Here is a 19,268-nt window from a genome sequence, read left to right as displayed (position 1 = left end):
TGTGTCGCCACTAAAGCTTACCTTAAGTTTACCTTTAAAATCTTAGAATGTGCATCTTCTGTACAGCTTCAATTTTTGTTCTTTCTTTTTAGGAATATTCTCACTTCGGCAGCCTTTACACAGAATTACAGAATGTTAGGGGTTGGAAGGGCCCTCTGTGGGTCATCTAGTCCAACCCTCCTGCCGAAGCAGGGTCACCTACAGCAGACTGCACAGGACCTTGTCCAGGCGGGTCTGGAATATCTCCAGAGAAGGAGACTCCACAACCTCCCTGGGCAGCCTGTTCCAGTGCTCCATCACCCTCAGAGGGAAGAAATTCTTATAACCTTTCCAAAATTCTTTAAACATTGTTTTATTAATGCAAGTTTTCAACCATCTGTATTCCAATAGAAATATCAAGGCAGAAAAGAAATTAATTTAAACTATCCTGGCAGCTTTGTACGTTAATAAAATCTACTGAAGAGCTTAATGACACTGCTGGCACAGCGTTTCATTCAGCTGTACAGCAAAGTGCAGTCTCCAGTTTGTAGGCATCGGAGAGTAGGGTAGTTTGGAAGTTTTGCAGCAGGTTGCTTGTGATTTAACACAGGATCTCGCTTTCCAAAGCTAACTGCTCTTGCAGTTTTTCTCTGCGAGAGTCTAACTGCTGGAGTCTAACCCACGGAGCCTCGAGTCTGCTGGCTGCCTCACCGGGAGCATGGGGCTGCGGCACGTGGTGCAGAGCCTGCTCTGTCGGCGTCTTGCTGTGATAGAGCAGAGAACATCTTTGGGGAAAAGCTGCAACGCGGCTGTCGAGCGTGAGCGCCTGCTCTGGAGGGTGCCGCTTTCTGTGAGCAATTTGGAACAGGCACAGCCGGGGCTGGGGTAGAGAAGCCACGTGAACGCGTGTTAGTATGGTCGCCTTTAAAGAAATTCTTCAAATGTGTTGCTTTACATTCAGAACATTTGAGAGAGTTTCAAAACCAGAGGATAATCATAGAATCTGTTTAGTTCTTTAAATGCAGAAATTTTATATCACGTTTCTCCTCATTTAATTTTTGAAATGAGTTTGAAATTATTTTTCTTTAGTGCAAATATAATTTACATCCTGACTTCTTAAACTTTTAATCTAGCGAACCAGCAGTTTTCTCTCTTTAAAGACAAAGCAAAGCCCTGTGGAAAGAAGTTGAATTAAGACCTTTTATGAATTGCCCTCCAGTCTTCCCCTAGCCAAATATGTTTTTCTAAAGGATACTTCTGTACTTCAGATAGATTGTGTGCTCTGGCAATGTTTAACCATTTGTAGTCATCTCAAACTGAGAATTTGTCTGTTGTTTTGCGATGAGGATAAGCTATTCACAAGTAGGTGAGGAGATTACATGGGCTATTATCCACATCTCTCTTTCTCCAAAATCCTGGCAGTATGGTGCGGCTCAGAACTTTAATCCTGTGTCTACAAGATAAAGCTTTATTATCAAAAGATTTAACAGTATGCCCGTTGTTTTGTACTGCCGTCCAGATTCGTAGCTGGACCAGTAGGTCAGCAAATGCTGTGAAAAAGATGTGACGTTTATGAGGCAGATGATACATTCGGTGTTGGGGCGGTTTTTCTCCCCTTCAAATAAATCACTGAAAAAGGAAAGAGAAAGCAGTGGATTATAGTAGGCTTTATTATTGGTGTTAACGTACAAATTAGTGTCCAACTGTGTGATTTCTGAAAGTAGCATTTTCTGATTTTCCTGAATTTGTTCTGTTCTCCACAACATAAGACACATCCAGCAGAATTTCAAGGGTTTTTAGACTTCTACGGTATTTTTCTTGGGCTTCTGCTGATAAGTAAATGGGAGCTGCTCAGCAAAACTATTTAATGACTGAAGATCGAGACTAGAAGATCCGCTCACCCCCGTGTTGCCTGGCCTGTTTGCTGTGGGCAGCTCGTTGAGCCACTCTGTGCTGCGGCGTGTTACTGGCCTTGCAAACTGTGACCAGCCTGCTAGCAAATGAGGTTTGTGGGGTTGGTTTAATTAACGTTTGTGACATACTTCGAGTTCCTTAGGTGACCAGCACTTTTAAATAGAAATTGGCAGTAGTTGTGTAAGGAACAAAGGAGGACTTCTGTTACAAGTTGAGACATGATTAAAGTCAGTTTCATTAGAAGGTAACTTCTCTATTCATACAATTTCTTGCATCATTTATTTAAAGCAAATATTATCAGGGCAAAAAACCTCAAACTATAATTATATCTGTAAAAAGCAGCAAATAGTGCCCACAGAATATTACGGATGGCATCTATACAAACAACTCTTTTCAGTAAGAACTATCTTGAGCTGAGAACTGGTGTTGTAGCTTGTCTGTGTGATTTTTACTTGGTTTTATGAGCATACATTTCTTAAGCTGCGGCTACTGTTCATGCAGTTCCATAGGATTGTTCACAAATTCTTTTAAGTAAAATGCAAAACAAGCTTTCTTATTTTCTTGTAAGGTTATTCCCACTAGAGAAACATTCACTGAGAACTAGCAGTTGGTGCAAGGCCATAAAGATGCTCTGGAGAGAATGAGCTCTGTACAGGTTCAGCATCTGAAGCCTGCAGCATCTGTCCCTTCCCGGGCGGTGTTCTCGTGTCTGCCTCAGGGCTGGGTTTTGAGCGCTCGGAGCTCCAGAACAAAGCGATATTGCCCTCGGAACACATTTTGTTGTTGAAGGGAGCTCTCTGAACTGTTACAAAACTTTGCGATTGAGAGCCACATCTCCAGTGAAACAACTGGTAAGCCAGGGACTGAAGAATTTCTGTAGGAGACTTTCAAATTTTGTCGCACCTGTAAGTGTTGGGGTAGATTCATGGTTTGATTGGCACTTGTCACGCGATGGTTCATTCGTAAGTACAGTAACATTTCGGGATGAAACTCAGTCTGATTTTGGAAGTGTCTTGAGGGAGAACTGATGCTGAGTTTTGTCTTTTCTCTATTAATTGTGACTAGATTTCAGCTGAAGCCCCTTTTTTTTTTTTAATTGGACATCCTTAAATCATGTAAAATACAGACAAAATAGTAATTGATTGTGAGTCTTTGAGGGTTTCTGATGATGTAATAGACTCTGTGAGTGAAGTATAAAGGCCTGTGTAATCTTCAAGAGTTAAAATTGGTGGTTTTACCTTAAAATCACTTTTTTATTTATTTTTGGTTTCAATCCATATTCTTACCTTGGTGGGTCTTTAACGTTCCACTCCACAGCAATTAGGTGCACAGTTTTTCAGTAACAGCTCATCTCCCACTACTTTTGAACTCAGCTTCTAAATACCAATACCGATCACTTTCCCTATCGGAGTGCTGCATGATATTCAAACTGGTAAAAAAGAGCCGTTCACTACTGAATTGACACATCCTAAATTTGATAATGTTTAGTTTTGTATCATTTCATTACCAAATTGAGCTTTTTGGGTTATTTTCTTCACTGATAATCAAAATACATTCATTTATAGTCTTGAAAGTAACGTTGAAAAGCTTTACACCTGAAACAGGTTAATTAATATACATTGGTGATGCCCTAATTGTTATAAAGCAAAAGCTGTGAGTTCTCAGCTGTGTCCTGGTATGCTGCAGCGGATTAGTTTTGCGTGGTTGGATATTGTTGCTGCCTCAGTATTTTGAATAAAAGTTGCAGTTTGTCAGCTTGATTATATTAGGCAAATCGAGGAAAGTGAAGATGTGCTAGCACGCAAGAAAATCACATACATACACGTGAACTGTTGATATCTAGCTGGAAGATGTTGATTATTTCTTTCTACTTGTGTAAAATAAATAGAACATACAGATGCGTATTTTTGTTCAGTTCAAAGACAGATTTCTTTTTTGGATCAAAGTTTGTGTACCAGAACGAGTGTTTTTATCACTGGATTTAGTCTAGAGGAAATCCTTACACCAGAGGGTGGACTTACTCCATGCTTTGAGTATCCATGCTGTCTAACGTGGCTTTAAAGCTGCTTTGCGGGTGTAAGACAAAGTTTAGTGCAACATCACTTATCAGTAAACAGCTGCTTTGTGTGAGGCTCCTACTTGACTATTGCAGCTGATTTTGATATCTCTTGAGATAAAAATTTTGGAATTAAGAGCAGTTAGAGCTTCCAACGGGGGAAAAAAATAGTAAGAAATGTACAGAGTTTTTCATCCCAGAGAGTTAGACTTGTGGGTAAATAAAGTTCTGGCTCAACATGCACAGCCCCGTGCTTGTCTCGGAGGCCTTGGGCAGAAATGGTGACAGTTGACAGCTGTTGTTCCCTTAATAAGATTAAAGTAAAGAAATTAGTGGTGCTGTCTTTAATCTGCCATTTAACACTGTGAACCACCTGGGGACGGCTTCTGTGCTGACACTTCCAATTGGGAATGAAAAAAAAATTGTGGAACTGAATCATAGTTCCGAGCATGCCGTGATTAGAATGTGTTTAGACGAACTGTAGTTAGCAGGCTTGTGCTATCAATTAAAAGAACCCTCTTTATTGTTGTGAAAAATTAATTTGACATCCATTTGCTCACACCACCTTTTCAAATGCATTATTTGAGTCTCTGAAAATGCGAGTACTTCTGACGTGAGATTCAGTTGGGAAATACAGAAGCATGATGCATTATTACCGTGGAATTTGTTCTGTGTATAAAGTGGGAAGGTTTTGTGTTTCCGAATGGAAAATAAATGGTCCTCTTAGGAATTAGGAATCCCATATATCAAAAAACTATTGCGGTGAATTAACTAAATCACCTCAGAAACTCTAAAATGCTGTCAAAATTGGAAGTTATCCTACCGAGTTAATATTTGACGCTTTGGGTAAATTATAATGTTTATATCTAAATAGAATTAATCTTTATTTTAAAATAGCTGATAAAATGACAGATGCTGATTTAAAGCATTTTCTTCTCAACTGAAAATAGAAACTACCAATACATTTTAATCTCTCTCTCTCTCCCTCTCCCCCTATAAACACACCTACACAGGGGAATAATCTTCCATAAAAAGTAAGAGTAGATGCCAAAATAAATTTTTTTTCAGCATTACTGAGGGAAGTGAAATGAATACCTTTATATGATCAAGAAATAAATAAAAACCTTTATATAGTCAGGATAGGAAAAGAGCATCCTGTTGCAAGGCAGGTTTCAGAAAACGCACACGAAGCATGCTGCCTGAATTTTGTGTAGGTGTCATCGTTGTGGGTAAAAATTAGGTGAAGTAGGTGAAAATTAACCTGCCTGTGATCAATAAATTATGATTTAATATTGTTTTCATATCATGTGAACTGCAGATTGAAATTTAGTTAGGCAGCAGAGTAAAATTAATTACCAGCACAGTAAAATTAATGTAACTGGTAATACGGTGATACTGAGAATATTAGCAAAGGAAGGGTATAAACATTCTTTATGTTTTTTACAGATCAAACCAAGCGAGGTAATGATACTTTTTAAAATTCATAATTATTTCTCCAGCTGGAGAAAAGACAATCCAGAAATACAAATGAAAAAATTCTTAATGTAGGCTTTCTGGCCTCGGAGCATTTCCAGCTTTTCCTGGCGGGAGAAATAGAGTGGATGTATATGAGATGCTTCCGTTCCAGCTCTGGGGAGCCGGGCTCAGGGACCAGATGCCATGGCAGTGAGCACAGCAGTCAGTACAGCAGCCTGCCTTATTATGTAAATCACAACTTTATTGTTTCAAAAAATATTTTAGGAGACAAATAAAGCGTAGAACTCAACCCTCTTTATAAGTATGTTGAATTAGCCTGCAGCTTGTTATGTTACATACCAGCTTTGATGATTTCTGTACGATAACTGGTTGTTTGTTGCAGTCCCACTTTGTGTGACCTTCTGACAGTGCTCACAATGTATTTTCTTCTGTGGAGCTTATTTGAACTTAGTCGCATTTTTTCATGTTAAAAAAAAAACCTAACAAAGTAGAAGTTCTTTTGCTTTTGGTTTACTTTAGACAAACAACTTGACTCTCTAGCCATCTTTATTTATTTTTGTATGTATTTATGGTGCATTTGTGTTGTGTGTCTGTGTGCCTATTTGCATAGTATGTGATAGCTTTTGTAATAAGCAAAGTTCAAGAAATAAACTGTGTGTTTATTCTGGAATGGTGTTATCCGTGGTCAGGTTTCCCTTCTCTGTGAGTATGTTCTCTAGCACTGGTCCTAGCTTCCCTGCGATTCCTGCTTCCGTTGGAGGAGAAGGAAATTGCTGCACGTGATGTTGGGCACGTTTTGTACATCTGGAGCCTGCCGTGACTCCTTGTGTTTGTGGTTTGCTGTTGGTAGCCCTGCAGATCACTCCCCTCTGCCTGCCAGCCAGAGGGGTAGGTCGGTGGGTGCTGGGGTAGTTATATGCTGGCACTCACAGGCTCAGTACGGTGCTGGTTCCCAGTATGTCAGCAGACATTTTCGGACAGGGAATTCACCTGTTCAGTTCTGCTTGCTCAGTCCAAATTACTCAATCCTCTCCATTCCTTGCTTTAGTTCACAGGTGCTGCACAACAGCCGCTCTCGAAAGCTGGTCCTGGTACACCGTGAATTACTGTGAATAGGTTTTTTCTCTTGCAGGTTCTACTACGAAAGGGACCTTATACCCAGATTATTTGTGTGATATAACTGTAAGGCACAAGCAAAGAATATTACTTACCCAAATTATGAAATTAGCTGATATTCTGTGTAAGTTTTCTGAGTTTTGAGTATGGATGAGTCCAGTAGCCATACAGTGCATGATTTCTGATAAGTCTGATTTTACTGTTTTGAAGTTATTAATTATTTAATTGATTTCATGTTAATTTTTAGTTCTGTTTGGTGTCCCAAGTTTAAGAAAATCAATGTGAATTGCTGAAAGGTTGTTTTGTATTGTTCTTCTATTTATTGGCTTTTAATTTACCAAAGAAAAGAGTATAATTCTTATTTTTCTTTTTCTTGCTTTCTGATTTTTTAGGTCACTCTGCAATACAGTAAACGCTTACAGCCTCACCTGTAGTAACTGTGCAGAAAACTGCACTTACGTTCTTTTTAGTAATAAGATCACTTTTCTGATGGACCTGTTGATACACCAGTTTACGGTACGTAAAATAGCTATTTTAATTTAGAAGTTTTTTATGCTTCACAAACACATCAGAGTATTCAGAGTATAAGAACACCAGGAGATATATGAGAATAAGAGCTCAAAAGAATTAATGTTGTATGTATTTGGTAACTGTATCTACTATACTTCTGTACAAATGGATATACTTGCTTTTGCTAAGAAGTTCTGCAAAATCATACATACCAGGAACCCTAGTGAGTGCACAGTCATCTAACATTTTCTGAGGTTTTCTTCTTTACTTCACCCTGTAGAAATATTTAAAGTATAGAATATTATAAGTTGTCCATGTATGTTTGATTCTTCTGTGTTTCAGTATCAGGAATATAAGTCAGGTCAGTACGTTGCAGTGGTTTCATTTGCTGAAGTGCTTAAATAGCAGGAGTCTAACTGTGAAAGTTTTAGTTTTCCAATGTTTCATTTAATTTGAAATGTCATTAAATATTTTATTTGAAAACTCATTTTTAATTCATAGTGACTTACTCATCATAAGATATTTAGTCTTGGTTTTCTACTTATAAATTGTGTGTATGTATTTTCATGAGCCAAGCAGTTTGTTAATTGAAAAGTTATGTACATAGTCTAAATAATTTAAATGACACTGTTAGAATCAGCAAGCTGTAGGACTGTTGACAAACACTTTAGAAAGATAGTCTGAAGGTCCTTGACACAAAGAAAATCCGAATGCAACCTGTGTGTTCTCCTCTAAGTAGCTGCCAGCTCGTTGTTCTTCACCAGATCTTTCCAAGAGGCTTCCAGGTACTGGATTTCAAATACCCTCGGTGAAAGGTGGGTGTATTGTGCTGGGCCCGTCACAACACTGCTGGCTCGCGGCAGAGCTGGCCAGAGCACGGGCTCCGTGGGTAATTGCACGGGAGATGAAATCCGTCAGCACTTCGCAAGTGACGAGAGTTGTTCTGGTGCCAAACGCCTTCCCTCATCTCAGTGTGGCACTGTGCAAACGACCTGGGCTTTTCCTGGAGAAATACAGAGGGTATTTCTTAGGAGATGTGGGCCACCTAGAGATCAGAGATACTAAATAAGAAAAATTTACTACGCTTAGAGCTGTTCTCAGGCTGTTGCCAAATACTCCCCTTGAATTGCAGCAAAACTGTAATTAAAGCTTAACATTTCCTGTGATCCACAGTGGACTTTTCTTTCCTGTGCATAAAGTCTCTTATGTTCTCTTCAGGCAGAATTGGCCCTTAAACTAGGAGATCTTCAGAATTCCATGAAGGACATATTTAAGTACAAAAAATAAATACAGTGCCGCTTTTCTAAGCCGGATTTTTCACTCCTGAAAATATAATAAATCAGATCAAGTTTGAATTTTTCTTTTTTATTAAAAAGAAATGGACAAATGGAGAGCACTATTTTTTATTGGATCAAGCTCTGAATACCAAAATATTAAAAGACACTCCTCCAAAGAGTTTAACTCCCTGCGGTATTCCTGGTTTGGGGAGCTGTGTGATGCTGCCTTGGGCTGTCATGTGTGTTCCCACTTACTGCTGGAAAACAAACCCCAAGCAATACTAGAAGTAATAAATGAGAATCTGTATTTGGGAGGTTTTAACAAATTGTTAAACAAATATGGCAAGGTTTGCTGAATACAGAAAGAGGAGGAAGCCAGTGTTGAGAAACTTTTAAATGTCTTCTTAAATACAGCAAGTGTGAGCCTTACTTGCAACCAGTTTAATGTGATTTTATTTTTTATTTTATTCACCAAAATCGAACGCAATGTCAGCGTCACTTTTGCTACAACTCAGAGCTGCACATTTTAAAGATAAAATTTAAAGCAATCACCTCTCATTGGTGACAAAACGTTAACTTTTCTTTACACAGGTGTTAACATTTTGGGGAGAAAAATGTTACTTGAAGAATTATAAAAAACAAACACTTTTTTTGTCCAGTGAAATCTTGGGTACCGATGGCAAGTGGTAGAATAACAGCTGGGGTGTATTTATCTTTTTTTTTTTTTGTAACATCCAGCTTGCCCAAGTTAATTATTACAAGTGTCCTGTTTAGACCCTTCCTTTATCGCGTACCTATGCAGACTGGTAGGAAACCTTCTATAGCCTGTAGTTACCACTTTGCCTCTCTTAGCCTCCTGAGCTCAGGTGATGCCCAAGTCAGTGTCTGTTGAGGTCAGTAGCAGCTGGTCTCCGGATTTCAGCATTTAATGGATCCAACCTTCCCGCCTATGTTCACAGAAGTCGTGTGCTTGAGCTATAGCTTGGTTTAGCTGCAGACTGCTATCTCTGCTCTGCTTTGTCTCCTGTACCTAGCAGATAGTTGCAAAATAAGGAAAACATTTCTAGTTGTATATTTTGGAAGGTTTCACACGGAGAGAAACAGATACTTACACGAAGCTGTAAGCACGTAAGGATAGGTTTTTATTTTGGGAGTTTTTTTCTGGTTAAGTGACAGCTGTCATGCACTTTTCCACGAATATATCAGAAAAAGCCATATATGTAAACCATGCATACCTGTGCCTGCATTTGGAAAGAATTTCATATTTAGCAAACAGATTGGGGGTTTGGCTTTTTTTTACTACATATCTTCCTTTTATGATTTCATGATAAGAAAAGCATGACAGTTTGTTTTCTAACTACATGTTCTCAGATAGATCAAAGGGAGATTTCAGAAAGCTTTTGAGACTAACAAGTGGAAGAAGACCACCTTGTCCAGTAAAAATTCGTGGAAGATTTTGTTCATTCATTCAGATCTTCCCCATCATAGCGCAGCAGCTGTTACCAGTTAAACCATAATGCAAATCCATACTCACTAAGAATTAGAAACTGAAACATTTTTATTGTTACATTTCTTCGTTCTCGTAAGTATGCAAAATTACATGGATTCTTTCTTGATTCATTTTCGAATTGCATACTACATAGAATTGCAAATCATTAGCCTGAGACAGTCACTACTGTGCGCTGCATTTACTCATGTGCATTGTTGCTAATGTACTGCACAAGCAATGGAATTTTTAGTTTCTCTAAAAACACAGTTTGACTGGTGTTATTTCTGTTTAAGATTAATTGCTAAAGGCTAGAATCAGATTGGTTTTATTTCTTGAAGTAGATAATGTTATGTAAACGTGCAACATATAGACTTGATTTCAGAATTGAAAAGCAAAAAAAAAAGTGAGTCTCACCAGTCTGTCTCCAGCAGTCTGGCTTGCCCGAGTTGGTTGCCATTTATAGCTCTGGTTGAAATTTCAGATATTTCAAATTGGATCACTTTTTTTTTTTAAGGCAATCTTTAAATGCATACTATCAGAAAATTCTAGATGAAACATCATTAGTGAACACAGAAACGTGTGAAATGAGCATTGCAGTGCTCGTAGAGATCAGTCAAATGCAGAGATCAAAAGTGAGTTGCCCATTACGTTTTTCTTCTCCGAAATACAGTGCTGAAGTCTGGTCTGTATTGTAGTTAAATGGCCTATGAAATTTTACTTGTGAAGTACAGTCAGTTTGATTGGGTTTAAGTCAAGCTGGCTATCTGGTCAGTGAAGTAATTTTTCTCCACCATTTCTTCCCTGGAATGTGCTGCTGTTTAATTCGGATGCCGTACTGCTTCAAAGCGACAGTACACGTCCTAGCCCATTTGCTGCTTCCGTAGCCATTTGTGATCCGCTTTTGAGTCTTCTGTTCTGCAGCAAGCGAGGAGGCTTCATGTCTGTTTGCGCTGATCAGAATAAGAATTGTAAAAGCACAGGCGTGTCCGTGCTTACCAGCTCTTCTGGTTCGTTCTGTCTCCGTGGTGGTCAGCCGTGTGGCACTGATGGTACTCCTAGCCCCGAATAACGAGACCCTTCCAGGTCACTAGGAGATCTGAAAAACCTGCTTGCTCTCCAGTTTCAGTTCTAGTTGGAGACCTGAGGACCAGAACAGAGAAATATTGAGGTTGGCCAGAAAGGTACCTCAGTTCGATGTTGGCTCTGTGGTCTGGGTCATTTCTAAGGCAGTTCAGTCAGCACTGGCAATGTAAAAAAGGACAAGAGCTTCAGGTCTTTTTCTTTCTTTTTAATAATGCAACTTCTAAAACTTACATTTTGTTCATGTTTTTCTTCAGTAGGAAGCCAATGTGTTAATCCTGTAGTAAATCTTGAAAATAGGGCTGGAGTAGGAGAAATAACGACGTATGAAAGTATTCAGGGGTAGGGAATTTAAGAAGTGGAACCTTCATCTGCACCATGTTAAGCCTGTAGACTTCCCAGGCCATTTCAATTTCTTTAGGTCACCAGTTACCACACAGAAGGTCTGACATCCTGTAGGTGCAGTTTGAAAGTATAAATTTTCCGGAGTGTTTTTGAGGCCAGCCCAATGACTTACACATGCAAGAAGCACAAAATCACCACTGTTAATGGGAGAAGAATACAACACAAGTGACCAAATGAACAGAAATAGGGTCCTTCAAAAGGTATGAAGACTTTCCATTTAGGTTTAGCAGCTCCATATTTAAAATTCTTTGTGACTGTGAAGGATTATGTGTTTTATGAGACAAATATAAATGAGTTTTCAGAGTCAGAGCTCTGTGTTGCTAACTGGAAGCTGTATTTTTTTGTTGTTGTTGTTAGCACAAAAAAAAGTGCTCTGATATGCAGAGGTACTTTGGGTGACATGAGTCAGAATGAAGTAACATTTTCAGCTATATTAAATGTGTGCCTAAGTGCTTTACTGGATTGGGGCCATACTGTTCAGCGTCTTGCAGATTGAGTCCTAGATGCTGGGCAGAGTTGAAGAGCTTATGGCAGCTCTACACCAGCAAGGGAATCCCTACACAAGGGGAATTCTCTGCCGAGTGGCTTGACAGTTGTATGGAGGCTGTCCCAGAGCTGAGAATCTGGTCATCAGAGCATTCTGGTTCGAGGTTTAAGGACAGTAGGAGTCTTGATCAGGCCCAGCAAGGGCAGTCATCATAAATGCTAAAGTAGCATTGGGATGTTGGATGTGTCTAATAGTTGAACAGTGGTTACGTTTTTCCTGATTCTCCTTTGCGATTTTAAAAATGTTTTATACCAGTTACTTGACAAGTCAGTTTAAGTGTGTAGTTGTACCTGTAGATTCGTGTCGATTAGACTGTTAAACCTATTAAACCTCAGAAAGAAGTGTGGAATGTTTTAACATTTACTCTTCTGAAGCCCATGTTCAGCAAATACAGTTTCTCTGAATATCATTAGCTCCTTGTGTAATCAACACAAAGAAACCAGAGCTTGAAAGCTTTCTTAATTTTACTATTAAATCTTAAGATTTCCCACCCCCTTGCTTGATATAATAATCAACAAGCGAAGTAATACATCACGTTTGCAAGCACCCCAATTAATTCTGAACATAAATCTTGACACATTTTCACACTATCCCATTACTTCTTCAGTAAAAGAGCTGATCTTTCATCACTCGTTTGAGTTCATATAAGCGGAAAATATTAAAGGTAGGAATTAAGTTCAAATTTACCCATTTTCTGTAAAACAGTATTTTCTTCTAGCTCCTCTTTGACATAAGCAGTATAAAAAACATATTTGTTCTCACCGTGTGTTAATACACACATACTTCCCCAAAAATCAAATGTGAAAAATCTGCAATAAATGAATGTAGTAAGAATGCCAGATCTATTTATTTTATGAATTAGGAAGAACAGTTTTATATTAAGGCATAAACTCGTGTAGCTAAGGGCTATATACTTGGAAAATATAGTTCTCATATGTACATTCAACTGGAAGACAAAAAAAGACATTATCTGTTTACAGTACTGTTTATTACAGCAAATGGAAGGCTCTAGTGCAAAATGTTACTAAATCTTTGAAGTAGTAAGCTATATATAATTTTTTCTCTTAGGTGAAAAAGCACTGAGTAGCATTTGTTAGCAATTTTTAAAACTTGGTGTCCCTAGTACAAAGTCACCACATTTAAGCTGACTCATACATTGCAAAGCTTAATCCATCTGTTTCAGTAGACAATTAGAATCATTAGGTGTGAATTATTTTAGTCAACGAAAGTTACTGGAGCAACATAATACTATTTTTCCCTTTGAACTCGAATAAGCAGCTAAAGACTTCTCACTTGCGCCCTTGGCTCGTCACCAGAAGCAGATTATTACAATGAGTTGTAAGTACCACCGCGAGGCTCAGACCTAATGAATAATAAATGCGTGCACGTGTTGCTCTTTGTCACCAAGTGTTACCGAATCCCTCTGGATACCTGTACGGGGAGGAAAGATTTTCTGTGACCTCACTTGCCTATACCAAGAGTGATGATTTTAACCTGCAATGAAAATAAAGTTTCAGCCAGCGTTGATCAGTGGTGACGGCATTGAAAGCCTTGCGCTGCCCCGTAAAGGTGCCTCGGCAGAGCTCTGTGGTGCGCAGGGTCCAGCAGCGTTAAGCCCCGTGAATGTCCCCAGCAGCCCCGGGGCTCCATGGACACATCCTTGCTGCCAGGGTCTGGCCGTGAAACTGCAGGGCTTCCACACGCTTTCCGCTGGCTGTTTGATCACCATAGGGCAGGGTTTCAGCTGGTTTGAATGAGCTTGGACTGTAGAAACGATAAAATAAATAAATAAGTTATACTCTGCTTGAGGATTTCCTTCCAGGTCTGTATCCTGCATGTAGGTTTGTCTTCAGATGTACGTGTTGTGCATCTCGACTTCACTGCCTTTTTTAGGAGTGGGCTTCAGTTTAATGATTTGGAGAAATCTGATTCTGTTCCTCTGAGGTCTCTTCGGAGAGAACTGCTTGTTGTGCTGCCAACGTGACTGATGTCCAATGGACAAATGCAGTGGTCGTCAGGTGATGTCGTACATTGAGACATTCAGGCCTTATTCAGGGGACGCGTTTTTCCTGCTGTCCTTAGTGGTTAAAATAGGAAGGTATCCATAAAAGTGCTCAGACTTCCTCCAGGCCTAATCTGACATTTGTGGGAGGAAAGCGTTTCCCATTGCATCTTTTAGAACTAGGTTGTTCATGTCATCCTTTATCGTATTCCAGTGTGTCAGGTTGTGCCCTAGAATTTGTGCAATTTTTCTCTCTTCTCAGGTAGTTCCTTAGTTGTTTTTCACATTTGTTAGGGTTTTTTTTGGGGAGTGGGGTGGTGTTGGAGTCTTCTCATCAGATTTGGTCAGGATAGGGGTTTTGTATCTACTTCCCTCTCTTCCTGGCAGAAATTTCTGCTTCAGCTGCCTTTCACGGTTTGTACAAAATCAGGACTCTCTCTGTTTTGGGAGACTTGGGAAGATTTAGCAGTTCTCTTTCGTTCTGAAAAAAAGATGGAGAAGAGAAACTTGAATCAAGTAAAGATTTGGAGCCTTGCCTCAAGGGTCGTCTTGCCTTGGAGGAGCACTTAGCTCTTTGAAATACTTAGCTAGTTTGGGTTAGCTGTAATAGTAATCTGCTCGACTGAGTAGTTCTGACGCTTCCTAGGAAGAGAATTCTCTCGGAGGCTTTCCCAGGTGCAAAGGGGAACCACCATAACTCATCTGTGTCGATTGAGTGAAGGTTGGGCTCTTCTGCTGGCCTACAACAGCTGCGCATCGCCCTCTGCGTGTGCCTCGGCGGGTGTCAGAATTCGTTCTGAGTTCAGTTGCGCAGAAGCTCCACAGCACAGCTGAATACCCCCTTGTAGATGGGGACAATCTTGCGTTCCCCAGCATCCTTTGCCGTTGTGACCAGACGGCACCTCCCGTGGCCTTCCCGTGGGTTGTCTCCGTCTGCTGCTCGGATGCTGCAGTGTGCCGTTTGCTGGGGGCAAACTGGTGCTGTTCCAGACACAGGGGGTTCTGTGTACTTAAGGTTGGAGGTTTATCACGACCAAACTTGCTTTTTTTGGTTAGAAAAAATCTGTAATTTTTCTAACATTGAAATTCCAGATAAAATACCTTAGAAAGATGCTTACTTCAGGATATTTTTGTAATACTTTTGGTAATTTTAACATTTAATAAATTTTGTAGTATTAATAATCGTGCTATTAGTGTTAATATTCAATATTAGTTGTGTTAGTAATATTAATGTTTAACAATTTTTAAAATTTTTGTTTGGTTTTTTTTGCTATGAAGGAGAAAGTCCATGGGGGATTAGATCTCGTTGCAGAGGTCATCCCTGTTGCCTGCAAAGTGTATTGTCTTTTTCCGTGAAAAGCCACAATTGTACCTTCCGTGTCACAAGAACTCTTGCTTTTCAAAATAGTCACTTCTGTCAGGGTGTTTGTTTAGGACTCAGACTGTTGGGTAGCCTGCTGACGGTACCTTGTGTTTTTCCAAAGCCAAGCAGGGGGTTACCATACAGCGGTAAGTGCTGTTCCTTCCACAGAACATGGCTCTCTCTCCTCTGTGTTGCTGAATGCTTTGCGTATCCGAGGCATTTCCGATGTCTTTGTGTAGTACTCAAAATGAACCAGCTCAGTAGTATTCGCAGACAAGTTAAAAAAATATTTTTTTTTTTGCTAGTATCTCATCAAAAATCCTGTGTATGCTTAAGAACACCACAATCACACTAATGAAATACCCTGCTGCTGTGAGGTTTCCTTCAGTTCCCAGACACTAAACACTCTGTTGACTTGTTGCTGTTTCAGCTTATATTAACTGCAGGAGGGCTATGGGCCTTTTCTTGTACCTGAAATGCTGTTTAATGCTTAATAGCACTGCTAGAATATGTTACTTTATTATTATTTATTGTGTACTCATATGCAGCTTTTGAAATGTTTCTCTACAAACTTTGATTGTTTTTACTGAATTCTGGTTGTCTTTTCTTTTTCTCTCTTTACATAGGCTATTGTTCCAGATGACCATAATGCTACTTCAGGTAGAAGCACAAATAAGCAGGTATTTGAAGATTTAACAACAGGACTTCTGAGGATAACTGCTGTAATTTTCAGATGTCTAATCTCCAGCCTCCCGGACGGAAACAGCCGCTCTGCTGCACTGAAGATATTGCAGGAAATGAAAAGTAAATCCTCACAAGTGGAAGCCTTCAACAGCAGAGTCCAAGACCTGATCAGGTTAAAAAAAAAACAAAAAAAAAACAAGCACACTTCTGTAAACCTGCTTTACTACAGAGAAAGAAATTTGCAATGATTTAGGAATTAACTGCTTTAACTCTTAACTTAGAGTAATTTGTGTGTGTAGTCAAGAAGATTACAGAAATGCTATATTCTCAAGCAAAAACGTTCTTCAAAACCCGCAGACACAGAAAACCAAGAGTCTTTTAATTTAGGACTTGGGTTTTTGTGTCCTCTCCATCAGTTTCTTCTCCTAATGCCCTAGGAGTCAGCTTCCATATTTTCATTATTTTCTCTCAGTTCTCTATACCAAGAGATGTGTATGCCCATTGCCGTGTGATCCTGCATATGTGCATTCATATAAGCTTGCCATAAAATTACATGCTTTCTATTCCAAAGATTACCCAATAATTCCTGTAGTCTGATTTCAACTTTTATAGCATAGCTGTATTTTAATAGCAGTTTTCTGCAGATATTTCTTGAACAAAATTTCAACCAGAATAACTCTGTGAGTTATATCAGTAGAGTAGAATAGAATACAGTGTTTTGCTCATTTTTACTTGAAACATTCTAATGGGTAAAAATACTTGAACCTGAATATATTAATATATATATAATTAATATATATATAAAACTAATATGTATCCAACAATATATTAGATTTGCTAAAAGTATATAGTTTCACTAGTATATTATGTAAATAGTCATAAATACATCTTCAGCCCTCTGAAGGAATGAAATTCTGGTTAAATGCTACTGAAAATGTGTCACTGAGCATCTTCAGACTTTTCAAGGTCTGGTATGATGCTGATGGATACAAAGAAGACAGCTGGAGGAGGAAAGCAAAACAAGTAGTTGTCATAGATACCAGTGACCTCTAAAACTTTATTGTTCTCATGTAACCCACCTTCTCCCCAAACAGGTTTTGAGAGAGTGTGAAATTTCAGGATGTATTCTCGCCAGTTATGAATGGGAGGGTGGGAGGTCTGCTTATTGATAGTTGTGCTCAGCAGACATCTGACACTGACTGGGCCAAGCGCAGGCATACCCTTAAGATAAGAAGATACATGAGAATCCAGCCAGGTCCCTCACCTGGGGCACTTTAGGGGATCTGGTTATAAATGGAGAATGAAAGGCATGATGACAAGGTAATAGCGCAATTAGGAAAAAAAAAGAAAGATGGCATTTTAAACTAGTCAAAACCAGACAAATTCTGTTATTAATGAGAATCTTTCACCTCCAGGTCATGGTATCATATGTCCTCGGGGAGCTGATTAAATGAGAGTTTTAGGAAGATGGGGGAAGAAAGAGGAAAGTTGAAATTTTGGGGTTTTTTTTTTCTGTTTGGGGCTACCAGACCTGATGCCTGAACAACAATTACCTACGCACTGTCTGGGTAGCCAGAGGGTAGCCAAATTGTTGGAACTGTCCTATCATAGGTAAAAAAGACTCAGCCATGGAGGCAGCAGGTTAGAGAGCTCTGACATTCCGCTTGTCTGTACGCTCTGTTCTTGAAGGGAGGGAGTGCTTCGGGCGTCTTCTCATTGTCTCTGGATGCCATTAAAGAATAGTCCCGCTAGACTGAAAACTCTCATCTATTTCTTCTCTGCTGAAAGAGCAGCCGCTTTGTATCCAGGTGTGGGTGTAAAGGAATGGGGACAATCAACACATTTTGCAGGCGTCAGTCAGATCGTAGAGATGTTCCTAGGGAAAAGGAAGAGAATATTGACGAGAATGGTTGTGCCTTTTTGTGAGCAATCATCTGTCAGTATTGCCTGTATTTTATTTAGTTCTTCCTCTTCCCCCCTGCCTCAGAGATTTCTAGCACTCAGCATTTCTCTGTGACTGCAGTGTATCTGACACCCAGCTCCATTCCTGGAGTTAAGCTGCTAATACAGGAGAGCTTGCTTATCACCTGTACGATCAGGTGCGTTGCTTAGATCAAAATCTGCAACGAACCCAACGCTGATAGCCTTTCACGTTGCTAAGTAGAACAGGCCAACTTACCTGAGCAAGGAGTGTGCAATTGATAACCTTTGTGTAGCTTTTAAGTGTTTTTAACTGCCATAGTTCAGCAGCTTGAAAAATCTTTCATACTGCAGTTAGATTTCTTGCATTATATCCAGTGTATTTTTGTTCTTAATTGCTTGCATTGCTTCCAAAAGCTTTGTTTCAGCAGGGTGAACTTTGGCAGAAAGTCTAGCTTCTAGGGCTGAAGAGAGATTAGTCCTTGAGCAGCAACACTCTCTGAAAAGTGGAAAGGTTTTCTTCCCTAAGCTTAAAAAGTTGCTGATTTTTTCAAAATCAGACTGTAAGATGTGTGAGGGAAGAGTTATTTCTAATAAGTACTTGTACAGCTCCTGGGACAGGCATTATCTAGTCAGTATTATTCATTTACTAGAATCACTATTTGATAACGTTCCATACTTCATCAAGTCAGGGTGGTCTTGACGTTGTGGAACTGTATACCCAATGGCGTTACCATCGTAAGGAGCCCTTGCGCCCAAAGAGGCAATCTCCAGCAAGCGGACGTGACAAGCAAGTAGGCAGAGCAGCTGGTAGGACAGAGTGATAGTGTTAACAGGATGGTTTAGTGTGGACTGTCAATGCAAAACCAGCAAATCAGTTGGTGGTGTCTGAAAGCAAGTGATTCCTGATGTTTTTTAGATCAGGTGGGCACACGGGAGAGAACAGCAGCTCAGATTCTGACAAGGAGGTTCTCCCGCTTGAGGAGAGTGGAGGAAAGTACAAAGGAAATTAGAGGGGAAAGAGAAGAAGGAGGTGATTGCAGCAGGAGATTTGTCTCCGCGAAGGAAGTTGAGCTAGCATAAGTCAACAGTATGAACAGCTGAGATGGAGTAAAGTCTGAAAGCTGAATGTTTGTGGTAGAAAAAGAAAAGTACGTGAAGTTAGGTGATAACAGCAAACTGACATGGAAAAAAATAATCTGTGTGCACAGTTTAAGTGGAGTTGAGAATGATGAAAGTGTGAGAGAATGTGGTATGGACAGAGAGATCTTGGTACAGGCACAAACAGCAAAATTTTTGGCATAGGTTTCCAAGCTCTTAGAAATTCAAAGAAGAAACTTCACCAGTAGTGATCTGATGATCAGCAATGATGATCTGATCTACTCTGCTAATAAAAAAGAAAGAGGACTTTTCAGTTAAAAAAAAAAAGAATTCACTTAGCTGGGTTTTG

At 39.6% G+C, this 19,268-nt stretch overlaps 1 protein-coding gene across 2 annotated transcripts in view; it reads left to right on the top strand.

Moving 5' to 3' along the window:
* SCAPER (S-phase cyclin A associated protein in the ER) overlaps positions 1-19,268 on the top strand; it is a 175,535-nt gene that overhangs the window by 120,775 nt on the left and 35,492 nt on the right. For both annotated transcript variants that reach the window (XM_075431781.1, XM_075431780.1), the window contains exons 25-26: positions 6,934-7,057; positions 15,841-16,070. In XM_075431781.1, the coding sequence (XP_075287896.1) occupies positions 6,934-7,057; positions 15,841-16,070 (354 nt within the window). The remainder of the gene's footprint in view (positions 1-6,933; positions 7,058-15,840; positions 16,071-19,268) is intronic.

The sequence above is a fragment of the Opisthocomus hoazin genome, chromosome 10 (genome assembly GCF_030867145.1).
Source record: "Opisthocomus hoazin isolate bOpiHoa1 chromosome 10, bOpiHoa1.hap1, whole genome shotgun sequence".
Classification (NCBI taxonomy): Eukaryota; Metazoa; Chordata; class Aves; order Opisthocomiformes; family Opisthocomidae; genus Opisthocomus; species Opisthocomus hoazin.
This window is presented reverse-complemented; position numbering and strand designations above follow the sequence as displayed.